At 38.3% G+C, this 16,192-nt stretch overlaps 6 protein-coding genes across 7 annotated transcripts; 4 read left to right on the top strand and 2 right to left on the bottom strand.

The window, feature by feature from the left end:
- Nucleotides 1-321: 321 nt before the first annotated feature.
- LOC104751774 (uncharacterized) lies at nt 322-837 on the top strand. Its single transcript, XM_010473796.3, has one exon. The coding sequence runs from the start codon at nt 322-324 to the stop codon at nt 721-723; it is 402 nt and encodes a 133-aa protein (XP_010472098.1). The 3' UTR covers nt 724-837.
- Nucleotides 838-1,258: 421 nt separating this feature from the next.
- LOC104751772 (triosephosphate isomerase, chloroplastic) lies at nt 1,259-5,280 on the top strand. The gene is made up of 9 exons (XM_087492349.1): nt 1,259-3,227; nt 3,616-3,642; nt 3,732-3,801; nt 3,926-4,049; nt 4,218-4,302; nt 4,395-4,527; nt 4,609-4,782; nt 4,850-4,932; nt 5,016-5,280. The coding sequence occupies exons 1-9, from the start codon at nt 3,036-3,038 to the stop codon at nt 5,070-5,072; spliced, it is 945 nt and encodes a 314-aa protein (XP_087348475.1). The 5' UTR covers nt 1,259-3,035; the 3' UTR covers nt 5,073-5,280.
- Nucleotides 5,281-5,659: 379 nt separating this feature from the next.
- Nucleotides 5,660-7,840, bottom strand: LOC104751771 (translocon-associated protein subunit alpha). The gene is made up of 8 exons (XM_010473792.3): nt 7,571-7,840; nt 6,980-7,144; nt 6,836-6,886; nt 6,660-6,748; nt 6,493-6,570; nt 6,181-6,384; nt 6,028-6,099; nt 5,660-5,928 (listed from the first exon to the last, which is right to left on the bottom strand). Exons 1-8 carry the CDS (start codon nt 7,629-7,631, stop codon nt 5,875-5,877), a joined length of 774 nt encoding a protein of 257 aa, XP_010472094.1. The 5' UTR covers nt 7,632-7,840; the 3' UTR covers nt 5,660-5,874.
- A 174-nt stretch (nt 7,841-8,014) lies between these two features.
- LOC104751770 (protein XAP5 CIRCADIAN TIMEKEEPER) lies at nt 8,015-11,172 on the bottom strand. 2 transcript variants are annotated; one of them, XR_015584938.1, is made up of 12 exons: nt 10,689-11,172; nt 10,280-10,345; nt 10,134-10,198; nt 9,926-10,041; nt 9,375-9,453; nt 9,203-9,292; nt 9,053-9,114; nt 8,839-8,970; nt 8,697-8,750; nt 8,543-8,608; nt 8,368-8,442; nt 8,015-8,275 (listed from the first exon to the last, which is right to left on the bottom strand). XR_015584938.1 is itself a non-coding variant. In XM_010473791.3 (12 exons), exons 1-12 carry the CDS (start codon nt 10,857-10,859, stop codon nt 8,225-8,227), a joined length of 1,014 nt encoding a protein of 337 aa, XP_010472093.1. In that variant the 5' UTR covers nt 10,860-11,172; the 3' UTR covers nt 8,015-8,224. The 2 variants fall into 2 exon arrangements, 1 of the variants encoding a protein (XP_010472093.1); XM_010473791.3 differs by having other exon boundaries at nt 9,203-9,279.
- Nucleotides 11,173-13,171: 1,999 nt separating this feature from the next.
- Nucleotides 13,172-14,817, top strand: LOC104751769 (proline-rich protein 2). Its single transcript, XM_010473790.3, has 2 exons — nt 13,172-13,559; nt 13,786-14,817. The coding sequence occupies exons 1-2, from the start codon at nt 13,397-13,399 to the stop codon at nt 14,607-14,609; spliced, it is 987 nt and encodes a 328-aa protein (XP_010472092.1). The 5' UTR covers nt 13,172-13,396; the 3' UTR covers nt 14,610-14,817.
- Nucleotides 14,818-15,125: 308 nt separating this feature from the next.
- LOC104751768 (peptidyl-prolyl cis-trans isomerase CYP19-2) lies at nt 15,126-16,186 on the top strand. Its single transcript, XM_010473789.3, has one exon. The coding sequence runs from the start codon at nt 15,532-15,534 to the stop codon at nt 16,054-16,056; it is 525 nt and encodes a 174-aa protein (XP_010472091.1). The 5' UTR covers nt 15,126-15,531; the 3' UTR covers nt 16,057-16,186.
- Nucleotides 16,187-16,192: the final 6 nt, after the last annotated feature.

The raw sequence follows: 16,192 nt of genomic DNA, 5'->3' as shown, positions 1-16,192 counted from the left end.
TATAACTATGTTATCCAATATATAAAGGTTTTTCTCCTTTCTCAATATTAGAATTTGGCTTGAGGATCTATATTAATCGAAATAAATTGTAGTCCACTAATTTTTAATTAGTTTTAATGAAATATGAAATATGAAATAAAACCTAAACATTATATAATCTTTCATCTGTCGGTCAAAAGTCAAAACTATAATATTATAACCTAGAGGCGGTTTCTATAAGTTTTTCTTCTTTTTGTTTTGCTACATCCCATAAAAGCAAGAAGAGCATCTCTCATCATCATCATCATTTATCAACTATCATCTTTATTAGTATAGGAAACTATGGCTTATGGAGAGAGAAGATCATCGATCTTGGACTCATTCTCGCTCTCGCCTCTACCGTATCCGGTTCTTTTAATCCTAGCCGTGGCTTCGGTGTTCTTGTTGACGTCATGGTACTTCAGCTTGGAAGATGCAGCCGAGTCAGCGGAAGAGCATATGAATCTTGCTCTTCTCTTGATCCCTCTGTTTCTCATAGTCTTGGTACGTTGGTTATCTTCCATGGAGAACCCTGACGCTATTCTTGGGATGTTTTCGAACAGTCAACGCGGGGCTACGACTTACGTGAGTCCCGCTGCCGGAGATGGCGGTGGAAGCTCGCCGTGGGGAGTGGCGGCAGTTATAGTTTTGTTGCTAGTTTTGCTTCAGTATCAGTCAAGTTTCTTGGAGATGTGGTCTGGTTAATGTTATTGATATTGATAGATAGGCTTCTTCACATGTTTTGTTGTTGTCGTCTTGTGGTCACTATGACGTCACTCAATATTACTATTAAAAAAAGGATATGATAATTTTTCAAAATGCGTTAATTTGAATAATTAATTTGTACATATATATACATGAAGCATGAAGTATGATGGACTATGCTGTAGATATTTTCCATTTTCAAGAATTTTATACCAATATTCAAAATTTGACAAAAGATCCCTTCAAGAAAAGATAAGTGATAGAATTCAATACACATCCGTAATAAATGCATGATATTAATAAAGTTGTCACCGCTGTATTTGTTATGTATCGTGATTAGTATAAACAAATAATTCATCGACGTATAGAGTGATTGCAATATACTTTTGCTTTAAAACATTTGGACTGTTTCGTATCGTTTACTGTTGTTTTCCGTTTAACCTTTTCGTTTTTAAAATTATTATATTTACATATATTATCACCACCATTCACCAATCGGATATATATGTTCTTCTTCAAAATAACTTTTTTCTATGTGAAAAACAAATAATTCATCAAATGAATCATTGACCTTGATCACACAGAAAAATCCTTGTACCAACGTAACAAAAAAGCTTTCTTCTCTCTGAGTTCGTCCTAGCCGCCGCCCAAAAAATCAAATCGCCGTTTGCCCTCACCGGTTACCGGTGTTCTTCGTCGTAGCTGTGAGAAGTCCCTCGCTGCTATGTAGTTTTTTTGTTCTTTTGTTTTTGCTTCCGTTTGTATCGATTCGGCTAGATCTAGTGGATCGATGGTGTGGTTAGTGTGCTCAGAGAAGGAGACGGTCTTCACGGTGAGGCTTGTTCGTCCTCCCCCGCTGGTTTCAGGAGAAACCTCTCTTGCCTTTGTCAGATCCGGTGTTGTCCTGATCTTGTAGGTGATGCTTCTCGTCTTTGTGACTTGGGTTTTTGTTATCTCTTGTTTTGGGTAAGCTGGTTGTCCCGTCTTTCTTTTGTACTGTTTTAGCTAGGGTAGGTGTTTAGCGTTGTTTGCAGTCTTGTTGAACCTTCGTTTGGGGAACCTTGTTGGAGGATTCATGGTATGAATTGTGATTGTGTTGAGTAAGCTTTTAGAGCAGTCATTTCTGGGAAAGTTACTGATTACAAGTAAAGTTAATGATGCCGAATTTATATCAACGATTGGTTTGAAGAATAATTGCCATTGGGGTTTGCTTGTTCCTGTCTCAGATGTTGTTGCTGGTCCTGTGCCTATTTTCATTACTAAACCGCATATATGGAATGGTTTGTCAGCTCGAGCCATTGCCTTTTCTCCCAATCCTTGTCTCTTTGTTTGAGCTTGTGGTTCCCTTTAGGCTCGGCTTCTTTCTTAGCAGAAGTTTCGTGCTTATTGTTTGGTTGGTAGTCTTCAAAACTTTCAGAGATTTCTTACCTTTTGTGTTCATGTTGTGTGTTAACTTAGTGAAGTTTTGCCTTGATCCTTGCCCCTGCGTTCATGATCTGTTTAGATATGATTGCTTTCTGGAAGGATTCTAGTTAGACGTAAGGAGACACATTAGTCGTCGTCATCCCATCTGGGAGTGTGTGTGAGTCTCTATGAACTTTTATGAGTGCTCTTTGCTTGCCGGGTTATGATGTCCTTGGTTCTCGAGAGATTGGCTCTCAATATGATAGGAGGAGGTAGTTGTTATCTACAGTTAGCCGAGGGCATATGTGATAAATCACATGCGCAGATGTTTCAGAAGAAAAGGAATCTATGTTTTTTCCGTTTTACCATTTTTAAGGTGTTTGCCTAGTTATTTCTGCTTATAGGGTAAGGAGTTGTCCTCCTTCAATTTGGTTTCAATATGATCTGTTTGTATTTCTTGTCCAGTTTCTTTTGTCTCCCTTTGTTAGGGTTTAGTTTCCAGAGATTTCTTTTTTCTTTCTGGCGTTTGTCTCTGGAAACTTCCAGTTGTCTGTCGGCTTAAGTTATTTCTGTTTGGGCGTTTGTAATCTTACCTTGATTGTTGAACCAAGTTTTAAGTTTTAATAAAATTTAAGTTGACCAAAAAAAGAAAAGAATCATTGACCATTTTGGGCACCACCTGAAATGAAGCGCGTGAGAATCAGATGTGACTTAGGCGCGTGAAAAGTTGATTGTATGAGAAAGACAAAATTAGCCTTGAGAGAGCAGAACCGACCAACCCTCATCGCCGCTCTATCTCCTCTCCTCTGCTACAACCTTAAGCTGAGAGAGAAGAAGTCACAGTCTCGTCTCTATCTCCTTTTTTTTTGCCTTTTCCACTCACTCACTACACGCCAAACCCGAACGACATGGCTGCTGCTACCTCCACCTCTCTCACTTTCTCCGGCCTCCGCTGCATTTCTCCCAAGCTCGACTCCGCCGCCGTCTCCTCCCACCAATCCTTCGTCTACCGCGTCAATTCCTCTATCCGTCTCGTTTCTTCCTCTTCTTCTTCTCACCGCTCTCCTAGAGGCGTTGTCGCCATGGCTGGATCCGGAAAGGTTCCACCTTTAACTCTATTCAAATGCTAGATTCTCACTGTTTAGGATTGAGTGATATAAAAGTTATTCCTTTTTGTTGCATGATTAGAATCTCAAATCTCTTGAATGGATTCAATGCTTAACTTTGGGTCTTAGTTTGCTTGCACACACAGTGTGTTGAATGCTAGAGATTCATGGATCATGGTTTAGGATTGAGGTGCAAAGTTATTCCTTTTAGAGGAGATCAAGAATCTCATTTCTCTTCATTTTATTCAATGCTTTAACTTAGGTTTTGTTTGCTACTTCGCCATATGTGTTGAATGCTAGATTCAGGGTCTGGGATTTCGACTGTCTTTTGAGTCGTTGTCTAAACTCTAATCACTTGCTTTGTTCTCTGTTATGCTTGCAGTTTTTCGTTGGAGGAAACTGGAAGTGTGTAAGTACAATGCCCAAAGTCTTTTCTTTTCTTCTGTAGCTTGTTTCTCATCATCCTCAAACTAATGTCTCTTGTGGCATGTGTTTTAGAATGGGACTAAGGACTCCATAGCCAAGCTTGTTTCTGATCTCAACAGTGCAACCTTGGAAGCTGATGTAGGTGAGTTTCTTCTACTCTTCCTATTTAGATTTTCTACCAACAGTCTAGACTTACTTTTGAATGCGAAGGACCTCTTGCTTACCATTTGTTCTTAATGATCCGTTTTTTTGTATGCTCTGTGTAGATGTTGTTGTGTCACCTCCATTTGTCTACATCGACCAGGTCAAGTCTTCATTGACAGACCGTATTGAAATATCGGGTCAGAACTCTTGGATTGGAAAAGGAGGAGCCTTCACTGGTGAAATCAGGTTATGACATCTCTTATACACTTACACTATATCTCGCTGTTTATATTGTTGAAAATTTGCTAAACGAGCTTTGCAACTCGCCCCCCCCCCCCCCCCCCCCCTAAAGACGTTCTTGATTCTATATATGAGTGTTTGTCTGAACTTAAAGTCACCTGTTTCACCATACAGCGTGGAACAGCTCAAAGACCTCGGTTGCAAATGGGTCATTCTTGGGCACTCCGAACGGAGACATGTCATCGGAGAAAAGGATGAGGTCAGTTAATGAAATACTCAATAAGAACTAGTGAGTTGTTAAGAAAGGTTTGTTGTGAAGACATGTTTACTCTGTTCTCAACACAACCACAGTTTATCGGGAAGAAAGCTGCTTACGCGTTGAATGAGGGTCTTGGAGTAATAGCTTGTATTGGGGAAAAGCTAGAAGAGAGGGAAGCAGGCAAGACATTTGATGTTTGCTTCGAGCAACTGAAGGCGTTTGCTGGTAACACTCTTGTATTACGATCTCATGTTCCAAATCATGTCTGCACTCATTTAACTGCAGTGAGTTATTTTGTATTTCCAGATGCTGTCCCTAGCTGGGACAATATAGTTGTTGCATACGAACCTGTATGGGCAATTGGAACTGGCAAAGTTGCATCTCCTCAGCAAGCACAGGAAGTCCATGTAGCTGTCCGTGGTTGGCTCAAAAAGAATGTCTCTGAGGAAGTCGCTTCCAAAACGAGAATCATATATGGAGGTGCGTTAGATTAGTTATCCACCGCAAAATCAGACTTTATGTTGATTATTTCCTTCTGAATTGCCAGGTTCTGTCAACGGAGGCAACAGTGCAGAGCTTGCCAAAGAAGAAGACATTGATGGATTTCTTGTTGGTGGTGCCTCCTTGAAGGTAAGAAGTAACTTTAGACGTTTGTGGATATGTTCTTTATAAAAAGAAGTAAAGCTCACACCCACCTTTGATGTGAACTTTAGGGTCCTGAGTTTGCAACCATTGTGAACTCAGTCACGTCAAAGAAAGTTGCTGCTTGATTATGAACTATCAGTAACGGAAATCGCTAGTCCTCCATGGAACAGATGAGATCAGAAATAAAAGGGAGGTTAGCGATCTTGTTGTTGTTGTTTGTGTTCTTACTTCTTCTTCTTGAACTAATAATGTAAAACAAAAAAATTGATTCATGAGCTCTGGTTTGACGGAGAAAGAGAAAAAGGGTCTTTGATTAAGATCTTTGTAACTAAAGCTGTGATCCTCTACATTTACTTGGGAGTAAGCTTAACTCAAGAGTTTCTTCTGTATAATTATCTAAATCAAATCTCGAGCCACACTTAAAGCAACTCATTAGCAACTCACAATGAGTTGCTGATAGACTACGTTAGAAGGTTTTTCATGCCTAGTTTGAAGCGACCGCTCCCTCAAGTCTGTTGTCCACCTTCTAGGACCCATCTTTTTAAGATAACCTCATCGCTCGTCTCTTCTGATTAAATCATCAACTCGACTATTATATAGTATAATATATATTGCAACTATTATAACAATCGTATAAAGATGTTAATGTACTGCTCAAAAAGGTTACTGATGTGTCATCCGTGGACATGCCGTGTTATAGAAGATTAACAACAACAAAAAACGCAGATCTAAACCATTATAAGTTAAGTTGTTTCATGAGGAGAATGTTTATGACAAGAAGTAAAGATTGTCTAAAGAGTACAATGCTGGAACCAAAAAGAGAAACGTTTAAAACCCTAAATATCCTCAATACTGAACTTAAACTTGGAAACTCTTTCAAAACGTCGAAGCCGAGTCTATGACAACTAGAAAGAGCAAAAGGCTCCTTTAGTTCTTCTTGTTCTTCGATTTCCCAGACAATGTCTTCCTCAGAGTAGTTCCCTGGAGGTAATAACACAAATTTCAATCAGATTCAATCATAATGTAGAGGAAAGAAGCGTAACGAGAGAGAGAGAGAGAGAGAGAGAGAGATAAGCGAACCTCGAGCCATTCGTCAAGTGATGCGTCAGTAGACCTGGTTCCTACTTCAACCTTGGACACCTTTTTGGTTTTCTATTAAGAGAGGAAATTATCAAATGAATATTTAACTGTACAAATGGTTCACAAGAAAGAAAAATAAATCCAATTGTTTACCTTAGTGAGACGCTGTACTTGGCTGTATGCCCATAGACCGAGGAGAAGGAGGAGACCGATTCCAAGTGTAATAAGGAAGACAGATTCGCCGCTGATGAGCCCTCCAGATTCAACTACCTCTATAGTTCCATTGTAGAAGACACTCTGGAATGGCTTTCCTTCCACGTCGTAAATGATATAACCCACCAGATCAAATGCTCCAGGCTGTGAAAGACAAGAGAAACACCAAGTAAGATCAGATAATATCGATTACCCGGTTGTAGTTTTAGAATGAATGAGAATGATATGTCGTCTATGGTAGGATATGTGTACCTGCAGGTAATGACTGACTGCAAAGATGTAAGAGAATGTAGCTTGACGAGACGTTGGGATGGATGCATTGTTGAATCTCTGTAATATAAAGAGAGTATGAGACCATCAGAAAATAATAAAATCATAACACAAATTTTTAAAAAATGGTTTTCTAGTAAAATGCTTACCAGCATGGTTAGATTCTGAACCAACAACTTGTGATCATAAGGAAGATGAACGCTGGCCCTAATTCCCATTACCCCGACGTTAGTTTTCCCTGTTTATGTCACAGTGAGATATTTAGATTTAAAAACCAACAGAAAACACAAGCCCAAAGAGACAGCTAAAAGAGGTGTTTAGCTACCATCATTCTTCAAAGCAACAAGGAGCTCAGTCTCTTCTCCAGCTGGAACCACTGCAGGAAAACAAAGAGCATTCATGAATCATGATGACAAACAATGGATATAGATATAAATACGTGAAGAAGAAGAAAGGAGAAAACACAAACATTTGGCAGTGTTTTTGGGGAAGACACAAACAGTCTCAACTCCTGGAGCAGAGGTCAAGTTATCCAAATCCTGGTCATCTTCCTCAACGGCATCATCACTGTGTTCTCCCACAACATCGTCAACAAGACTGGAATGATCCTCGGCATCAGATTGACATCTAGCAACTGACAAAAGAAACCAAAAAATTACCCATCAGGCCACATGTTACTACAGTGTTCAAACATAACGTCTTCTTCTGAAAAAAGGTTACAATCTGGGAATTATCCTCTAATCAAAAGACATGCAAAGCAGACACTATCGAAGAACATTCGATCTACATTTGAAAGTTTGTCTATTTGTGAAACCACATTGCACAATTTGGATAACGAACTCAATTTCACTCGGATCGATGAATAAAGAACGTAACTTTGATCGAAAACAGGACTAGATCCCTATCGAAGAAACCCAGATCGGATACAGAGATCAAAAATATATGAAATCTGTAAATTGGGGAAACGCACGCGATGAAAACAAATGGATCTAGATCTACAGATTCCAGGTCAACAACACAAAGGAAGGGAGAGAGAGATAGAGAAAGAGGGATTGCGAACCTTGAAGAAGAGGAGATGCGAGTAGAAGGAGAGCGAGGAACAAAACCCTAAGATTCATCATCGCTGTCGTTATCGCGGCTTCTATCAAATTTGGTCAACCAATACAGTGTCTCTCCGATGCTATTTATGCTTTGCTTTGCTTTGCTCCTCCTCCTCTTTCACAATTAGTGAATTATTTTATCTCTGAATAAAAACAAAAAAAGAGATAACAAACACGAGTTATATACAAGTACACAACCATAGAAACTCGTAAAACGACAGCGTTTTTGTCTGGTCTCTCATTTTGATTTTTATACTTGATTTTGTTACCATTTGTATTTTATATACATCAGGAGGATTCACAAATTACTTTCTTAAAACATTCTTAATTTCTGTGCCCTCCTTATTATTACTATCAGAAGATCTCATACAAAAAATTTCATATGAGAATTTCACAAAAATAACTGGGAAAAACTATATAGATTAAAAAGATATATATTTCCATGATTCCAAGTAATTAAAACAAAACGAGAGTATAATAATGGTACATTGAGGGACTGATAATAAAGCATTAAAAAAATCCATGAACATTCCACTACTGCTAATACACCAAATCTCATCAATCATGTCAACTAGATTCCATGCATGTAACAAAAGCATCTTCTGCTCCAAAAATCAATCCCCATGGACTGTGTACCGCTCCCACTTCTTTGTCGGGTCGTAAATCTGCCCAAAGATAAATGCGGAAGAAATCTTTAATTCCTAAAATGATAGATTGAGAAAAGTGCAGAGAAAGGGATGGATTTGGGAGTATTTACCTCCCATCTGGAAGCAGGGAATATATGCTTGTTCTTCTCGTACCAATGCCTCTCCACAACTTTACCCGCATGCGACTTCAATAACACCACATTTTACAAAACCTTTAGAAACAACTTCCTTCTCATCATCAAACTACTCTCTTTTCTGAATGCAACTGGGTTAAGGGACACATACCTCGTCTTTCTCTATCGTTGCATCTGCTATTGTTCTCACATCTTCATGCACATCAAAGTGAAACAGCTGTTAACAAGAACATTGCAGGAGTGGGTGAGTCTCAGTCACGATTTTTTTATATAAACTGAATTCAGAAATTTTCGACAAGGCATACCGGGCCACTCTTCCCCCTAGCTTTGTTAATGATCAGCTCATAGAAACTGTGTTGCTGCATTTGCAATAAACATTTTCATGTTATCGTTAAGTTCTAGATAGTGTGAGGGGATAATAACTTGATAAGTGTAATGGGTTCTCACATGCGGGATGATAAGATCTTCCTTGACATATAGCAGATTCTCAACTGATGTCGTCCGAATCTCCCGGAAGTCAGGGGCAAGCTGCTGCTGAACAGCCCGCAGAAAATTCCCAATTGCATCACCCTTGCGGACCTGTAAAAAGCGTTAATCATACAGGTGAGTATATGATCAGACTTAATCTCCAACAGCAGTATAAGATGTAGCTTGTGCTTGCCTGGATAACTCGTCTATGGCCCGTCCCATCCCAGTAACTGTAAGTAATCTGAAGAGGCTCGTCTGAAAAGCAAAAAAACTAGTTAGTTAGACAATCTTCCTTAAATCAAGTGTTAGTACTGAAATTAGAAGCAACTGGGAAGTGGACAACTTTTAATCTGCTCTTGTTCACGAAGCCACTGCTTCTTCAGCCTTTCACGTTCAGCTTGTTCTTCCGCCTCCCGCTCACTGAAACAGCAACCTCAAAACACCACAGCTAAAGTTGAGACTTACTGCAAAAGCAGACAGGGACGATAAATGTAAACAAGAGAGCTAGAGATCACCTGTCAGGCAGGAAATTAGTTTCCACTGAGGGGTCCTTGCCAAGTTTTCCGCAACGTAAGTTCATTGTCCCAGAACTCTCTGCATAAATAGTGTACATGATAGAAGTTACAAAGAGGAAAACACTCGAACAGGTGATGATATCTTGAAATTTCTATGCTAGTAAGCTATTTGCATTTTAAAAGCTCCAACAACCAAGCAAGATTCCAACTACAGTTATAAAATTAATGTCTCTAATACATGTTGAGATTCATTATATCTGCAAAAGATAGAGATTCTACTTTTTCAACTTCCACACATAAAAAGGGATTCATCATTTCTGAAAAAGACAGACATTATACTTTTCAACTTCTATACAAAAAGGGAAAAACAATTATGTGGTTTAATTGAACGACACATGTATCACACCTAATCTTAAGTTCTTAACTATACTACACAAATCACCACTGATGTAACAACAGCATTTTCCGGAATCAAGGTAATAATACTTAACAAAGTCTAAGAAGTATGGCCCAGGTAAACTAATTGCAATCTAGGAGATCAATCCACTTACTGTTTTCTCCATCATCTTCATCACTGCCATTCTCAAGATCTTCAGCAAAAGATAAGAGGGAAGATCCCTTAATCTTTCTCTTCTTGTTACGCTTCTCTAGCTGCAACTCCTCTTCCCTGAAGTTTAGAAACAAAGTCGATCAAGCTTAATCCAGAAAAACAACATCAATAACTAGGAAAAATGAACTTGAAAGAAAAACCAAACTCACTCTTGTTGTAGCTTCTGCAGTTTCTCTTTCTCTTCTTCCTCGAACTTATTACGAATATTAACCCTCTACAGATATCCCAGACACAATTAACACCATCATCTAGATAACTATAAAAATTGAAGGATAAAGTCCATGACTCCAATTACCTTCTCCACATATTCCTCTCTTGTAACCAAACCGACTGTTTCTTTCTTGAAAGCAGTGTCAAGAATCTATAAACAGAAAACAAAAAAATGTTATAAACAATTAAGAAAACAATTTGGGATTTTGTCAATACTTCAGACACCAAAGCTGCAATTTCTCAAGTACTGATGATCTAATTTTGTTCTGTACTTGAGAAATTGCAGCTTTCATACAAATACCACTGATAACTGAACCTTGTACTCAAGCTAACCCCTAAGTATTGCGGAAAACTCCTAATTCAGAGCCAGAACAAAGTTCTAAATCTAATATTCCTACAACAATTCACCATTGAAACAAACTCTCGAAACCTAGAAATTGGAAAGTAGTATGTATATACAGTTGGAGATCAGATGGGATCTTGATTGGTCGAACCTCGCAAGAACTGGTTCCGAATTGGAGAAGGCCAGATTGGTCTTTGCCTGAGGCAGTCTTGCTCTTTAGCTCTTGGATTTTTTTGCGTTCGGCCTCTCTTTGCTTCTGAAGCCGCCGTATCCTCACAGCATCTTGAGCCGTACCAACGTAGCCGTCACCCATACCCGACATCTTTCTTCTCCCGCTTCGTTTCGCTCAAAAATCGGAATCGAATTCACAAGATTCTTCCGACCGCCATTGTTGAGAGAGAGAGAGAGAGCTCTTTTATGCAGTAGACGCATGTGTTCGTTTTGGGCTTTTAAATGTTTTATTATGGGCCTTTAAATAATATCATCAGGCTTAAATTTCGGCCTCTCTCAAACGAAACAAAAACTTCTCAAGTGATGATACTAAATGAGTGTCTGTATTGTGCAGGCCATAGGAGTGTGTCTGCACTCTGCACAATACAGAAACATTTCTCTTGAACGTACGAAACATTAAACACGGTCCACACTACATGTATATATTATATATATATACAAGCACCTAGCTAGTGAAGAGGGGATTGGCTTCTCCGATGACTTTTAATAACTCCTATGAAAGATATATAGTGTCTTGTCTTCCATGATGCAAATCCAGCATTGGTTTGGTTTGGATAAATTAGGTTCATAATCGGTGGTTTAACCGTTTTAACTCAATCCACTTTAAAGTTGATTTTACTCAATCAGTTGAATCTTTCTATTGAACAATCTTTTCACCACCACATCCACATTGTATAAAAGTTAGACTAATGGTGTCACAGTCTCCTTTATATGTCACTTCTAAGCATTATATAAATACAAACTTATAAAAAACAACCTATCTAATTTATTAGAGATTTAATGACTGATTTATATAGGTTGTCCCTTTTAAAAAAGTAATGAACAATATATACATAGAAGTCATAGTCGCTATAGCCTATATAGATGACACACCATCTACAAAAGTGTGCTATTTATGTTTTATTTAGTCATATTTCTCGTTGTATAATTAATAAGTTTTATAAATGCGATCAATGCATACAAACAGTCGGAAGAAAGGCTATTTCTTGATTCTACACTACTGAAATCGCTTTGCTCTGTTAGAGTTAAGGATCGTCGGGAAACATTTAATTATAAGGATTGGTTACATATTTTACCAGTTAGAAACAAATCGGATCGACATGAAATATTAGACACTGATGGTGATCAGTTAGATTTTGAATGGTTACAACATATATCATCAGATAATGTAGAATAAGTGTGCTATATACAATTTATATATGTGAATATGGATGTTTAAAGTAGTTGAGAGAAGAATAACAGACAGTGTGTTTGAGAGCTGGCTTTTTCTATAATAGTCAGGAATTGTGGCTGAGGGGCCTTGCCAGCTTCGATAGATAACAAGAAGTAATGTCATAAATTATTAGTTCGATTCTGCCTTCTAACCAATAACCATATATTTTTAATTTATCACAAATTTCCCTACTAGCCAATTCAACAATATATGTATAAATATACTTTTAAACCTATATATGTTTTTTTTTTTGGGCATAAATTATGTTCTATAAATTTTTGGCATAAATTATGTTGTTTGTTACCTTTGTTACTTAGATCATGCGCCTTGCATGCATGCCGTACTTTAGCCATAGTGGTAAATACATGACTTGTTAATTCAAGCATTTGAGACGTGGACGTATTACCAACTACGTTATTCTCAATTTCTATTACTATATATAGCCTTGTGATAAGGTAAACTTTATAATTTTGTGTCGTATATTAATGTGGTCGAATTTGGTCACCGACTTTTACTTAAATACACAGATTTCAGATTTAACCATCACCGAATGTACGTGACTGAGCTAGCTATAAAACTCGAAACTAAATATATATATGTTTTTTTTTTTTGCTTGGATAATCAACAAATTATGGAAGTACGAAGCTAGTGAGGTGTACTAGGTTCAGACATATATAGTATCATCGGGTTAAGATTATTGTCTTTTCTTACATCTAGTAGACTTGGTAGTTGGTTTATCTTGAACGATATAAAATTGTATTCTTCTTTTCTTTTTTTTCCTCCACATATTTAGGTGATTAGAATAAACGTGAACCCTCCCTATCTGTTTTTGGGAGCAAATAAACTAAAGTCTATCCTCTAAAGACTAAGGCTCTCATGTGAAACGATTTAATTTGGGGTCGGTGGTACTCGATTATATACGATCTCATTTATTTATTCATCTATTTATTTATTCATCTACGTACGTTAATGTTTATGAGTAGTTTATGTATTAACATGTTTATTCCGGATCAATGTATTCCAATTACAATTAAACATGTTTGGAACTCGAATAAAAACCAACTCGATATGATCATATCAAAATCCATCCATATTAATTTCAGTTAATTATGTTGGTTCTCATTCTTTTTAAATGAAAAAGTTGAACCAATGATTATATTGTGCATATGTATCGAACGATAAGCAGAACTGACTAAAGTTTAAAGAAGAAGAAAATGACACTCGTACATTCACGTGGCTACGGTACCACCAAGTAACCGTAACTTTAAAATAAAACAGACTAAAGAAATAAACCAATGAATTTATGAAAAATAATAGCCGTAAGCGACCTATAAATATACACGAGAGGCGATCTCAGTAGAATCATATCTTCTTTCTCCTCTACTAGTCACATCTACCTTCAACAAGAGAATCTGATGAGGATATTACCTAAAAACGGAGGTGCTTACTGCATCCTCTTAGTCTTTGCTCTCTGTTCGGTGGCTCATTCCCTTAACCGTGACATCAAGGTCGTTGGCGATGTCGAGGTCGTTGGCTACGCAGAAAGCAGCAAAATCAAGATCCCCAACGCATTCTCAGGTAATATTGTAATATATGCTTTAAAATCTTATACTCGATCAAGTCCATGCATGTTGTACACACTTTTACTTATATGTAATGTTCCGGTCGAGAAGTGTCGGGATACTTCTCGGTCCATATATAATTTGACTGATTACACATGGAATAAAGCACTTTCTCATATATAACTAACTTATGTTTTTGGTTTCGTTACGACTTTCAAACTAACGCTTTTGTTTAAAAATAGGACTCCGAGTAACGATAAAATGCAAGGCGGCCGATTCAAAAGGCCCTTTCGTTAAGAAAGGAAGCGGGGAAATTGACGAAACAGGAAAATTTAATCTCAATATTCCTAATCATGACATTGTCGGAGACGATGGAGCGCTAAAGGAAGCTTGTTATGCTCATCTATATAGCGCCTCAGGCAACCCTTGTCCGGCCCACGACGGTCTTGAAGCCTCCAAGGTCGTGTTTCTATCGAAATCCGGCGAAACCCATGTTTTGGGTCTCAAACAAAGTCTTAAATTCTCACCGGAAGTTTGCATGTCAAAGTTCTTTTGGCATATGCCTAAGTTCCCTTTGCCTGCGTTAACGTTTCCTAAGATCAAGAAGCCTTGTCCCCCATTTTACAAACCACCGGTTGTGATCCCAAAGAAGCCGTGTCCACCAAAGATTGCACATAAGCCCATCTACAAGCCGCCGGTGCCTATCTACAAGCCTCCGGTGCCTATTTACAAGCCACCAGTGGTGATCCCCAAGAAACCTTGTCCACCAAAGATTGCACATAAGCCCATCTACAAGCCACCCGTACCTATTTACAAGCCTCCGGTGGTGATCCCAAAGAAGCCATACCCGCCACTTCACAAGCCGATCGACAAGCCCTCGGTGCCTATCTACAAACCCATCTACAAGCCACCGGTTCCCATCTACAAACCGATATACAAGCCACCAGTAGTGGTGATTCCAAAGAAGCCATGTCCACCACTTCCCAAGTTTCCGTCCTTCCCACCTAAATACATTATTCCCCACCCTAAGTTCGGGAAATGGCCTCCTTTCCCTTCTCATCCTTGATTGAGAGAGTTACAAAACAAATATAACTCTCTCTTTCTTATTTCAAAGAAAAGTGAGTGACGCCAAAAAAGTAATATTGCTTTGTTGCTTTGTTTAATAATTGAATTCTCTATGTAGATGTTTGATGTTTCTATACCTTTAAATTAATCCCTGCAGCCAATAATATTTTGTATTTTTTTTCTTGTTAAATAAAGTCTGTGATTTGATATTTTCTCTTTAACTTCTTTTAAAAGATCTAGCTAATATAATACGAGAAATGTCAATTCCTCGTAAATATCCTTAACCTCAGTAAAATTTTAAATTTGACAAAATGTAAACTAATCGCAATAATTAGGGATAACAAAATTATCGCGTTTAAGTAGGATTGATGATCAAAGAGAGCATGGAGTTAAACCAAACCTAAAACCGTTGAGATCTCGGCACGTGTCTCAGTCCGAAGGGCCTAGTATTATTTTCTCACTTACATTTCACATGTCGTTATAAATATTTCACCTCTTGGCCCAGTACCACAGCATTATTCATATAGCATCACACCAGTGTGATCTTATTGAGTCTACTACATGTAAAGCTAAACAATATTTCACAGAATATTAATATTTATTTCCGGTTTTCTATTAATAATTTCCGTTCCTTTTCTAGTTTTCCTTATTATTATTTTTGTCAACCTTATTTGAAAATTGGAAAATTTCTGGTTTTCTTTTCGTTATTTTTTTAGATAATCATTATTTAGATTTGTAATACTACCATAACACGTACATCCGTTTTATTTTAAAAGTGACAATTTCTCTTATTTTCCATATTGCTTTCGGTACAATATTTCCCTTTCATAATTTAATAGGTCCCCAAGAGCTCCTTCACAAAAATTCTCTCTCTAGGTCACAAACTTTAATTCCTTGCCCCAAATCAATCGGAACAAACAACAATGGCGTCGCATCCCAAAGTTTTCTTCGACATGACCATCGGCGGTGCACCGGCGGGAAAGATCGTGATGGAGCTTTACACCGACAAGACCCCGAAGACGGCTGAGAATTTCAGAGCACTCTGCACCGGAGAGAAAGGCGTCGGACGTAGCGGAAAGCCACTGCACTTCAAAGCCTCTGCGTTCCACCGCGTGATCCCTGATTTCATGTGCCAAGGAGGGGATTTCACCGTCGGGAACGGTACGGGCGGCGAATCGATCTACGGAAACAAGTTTGAGGATGAGAACTTCGAGAGGAAGCACACGGGACCTGGGATTCTGTCGATGGCGAACGCTGGAGCCAACACCAACGGATCTCAGTTCTTTATCTGTACGGTGAAGACTGATTGGCTCGATGGGAAGCATGTGGTGTTTGGTCAGGTGATTGAAGGCTTGGACGTTGTTAAGGCTATTGAGAAGGTCGGATCTTCTTCTGGAAAGCCGACGAAGGCGGTTGTGATCGCCGATTGTGGTGAGATCTCTTCTTAGATATGGATCTAGGGTTTTCTTAGCGGCGGTGGTTTCCAGTGTTTCTAGAAGTTTCTTCTTAGCTTAATGGGATTGTGATTTCTCTGCTTTGATATTTTCCTATTATTAATAAAGTTTTTTTTTTTTTTAATTTTAA

This window comes from Camelina sativa, chromosome 16 (genome assembly GCF_030686135.1).
Source record: "Camelina sativa cultivar CO46 ecotype springtype chromosome 16, ASM3068613v1".
Taxonomy (NCBI): domain Eukaryota; kingdom Viridiplantae; phylum Streptophyta; class Magnoliopsida; order Brassicales; family Brassicaceae; genus Camelina; species Camelina sativa.
The sequence above is the reverse complement of the archived record's forward strand: the minus strand, read 5'-3'. Positions and strand labels throughout refer to the sequence as shown.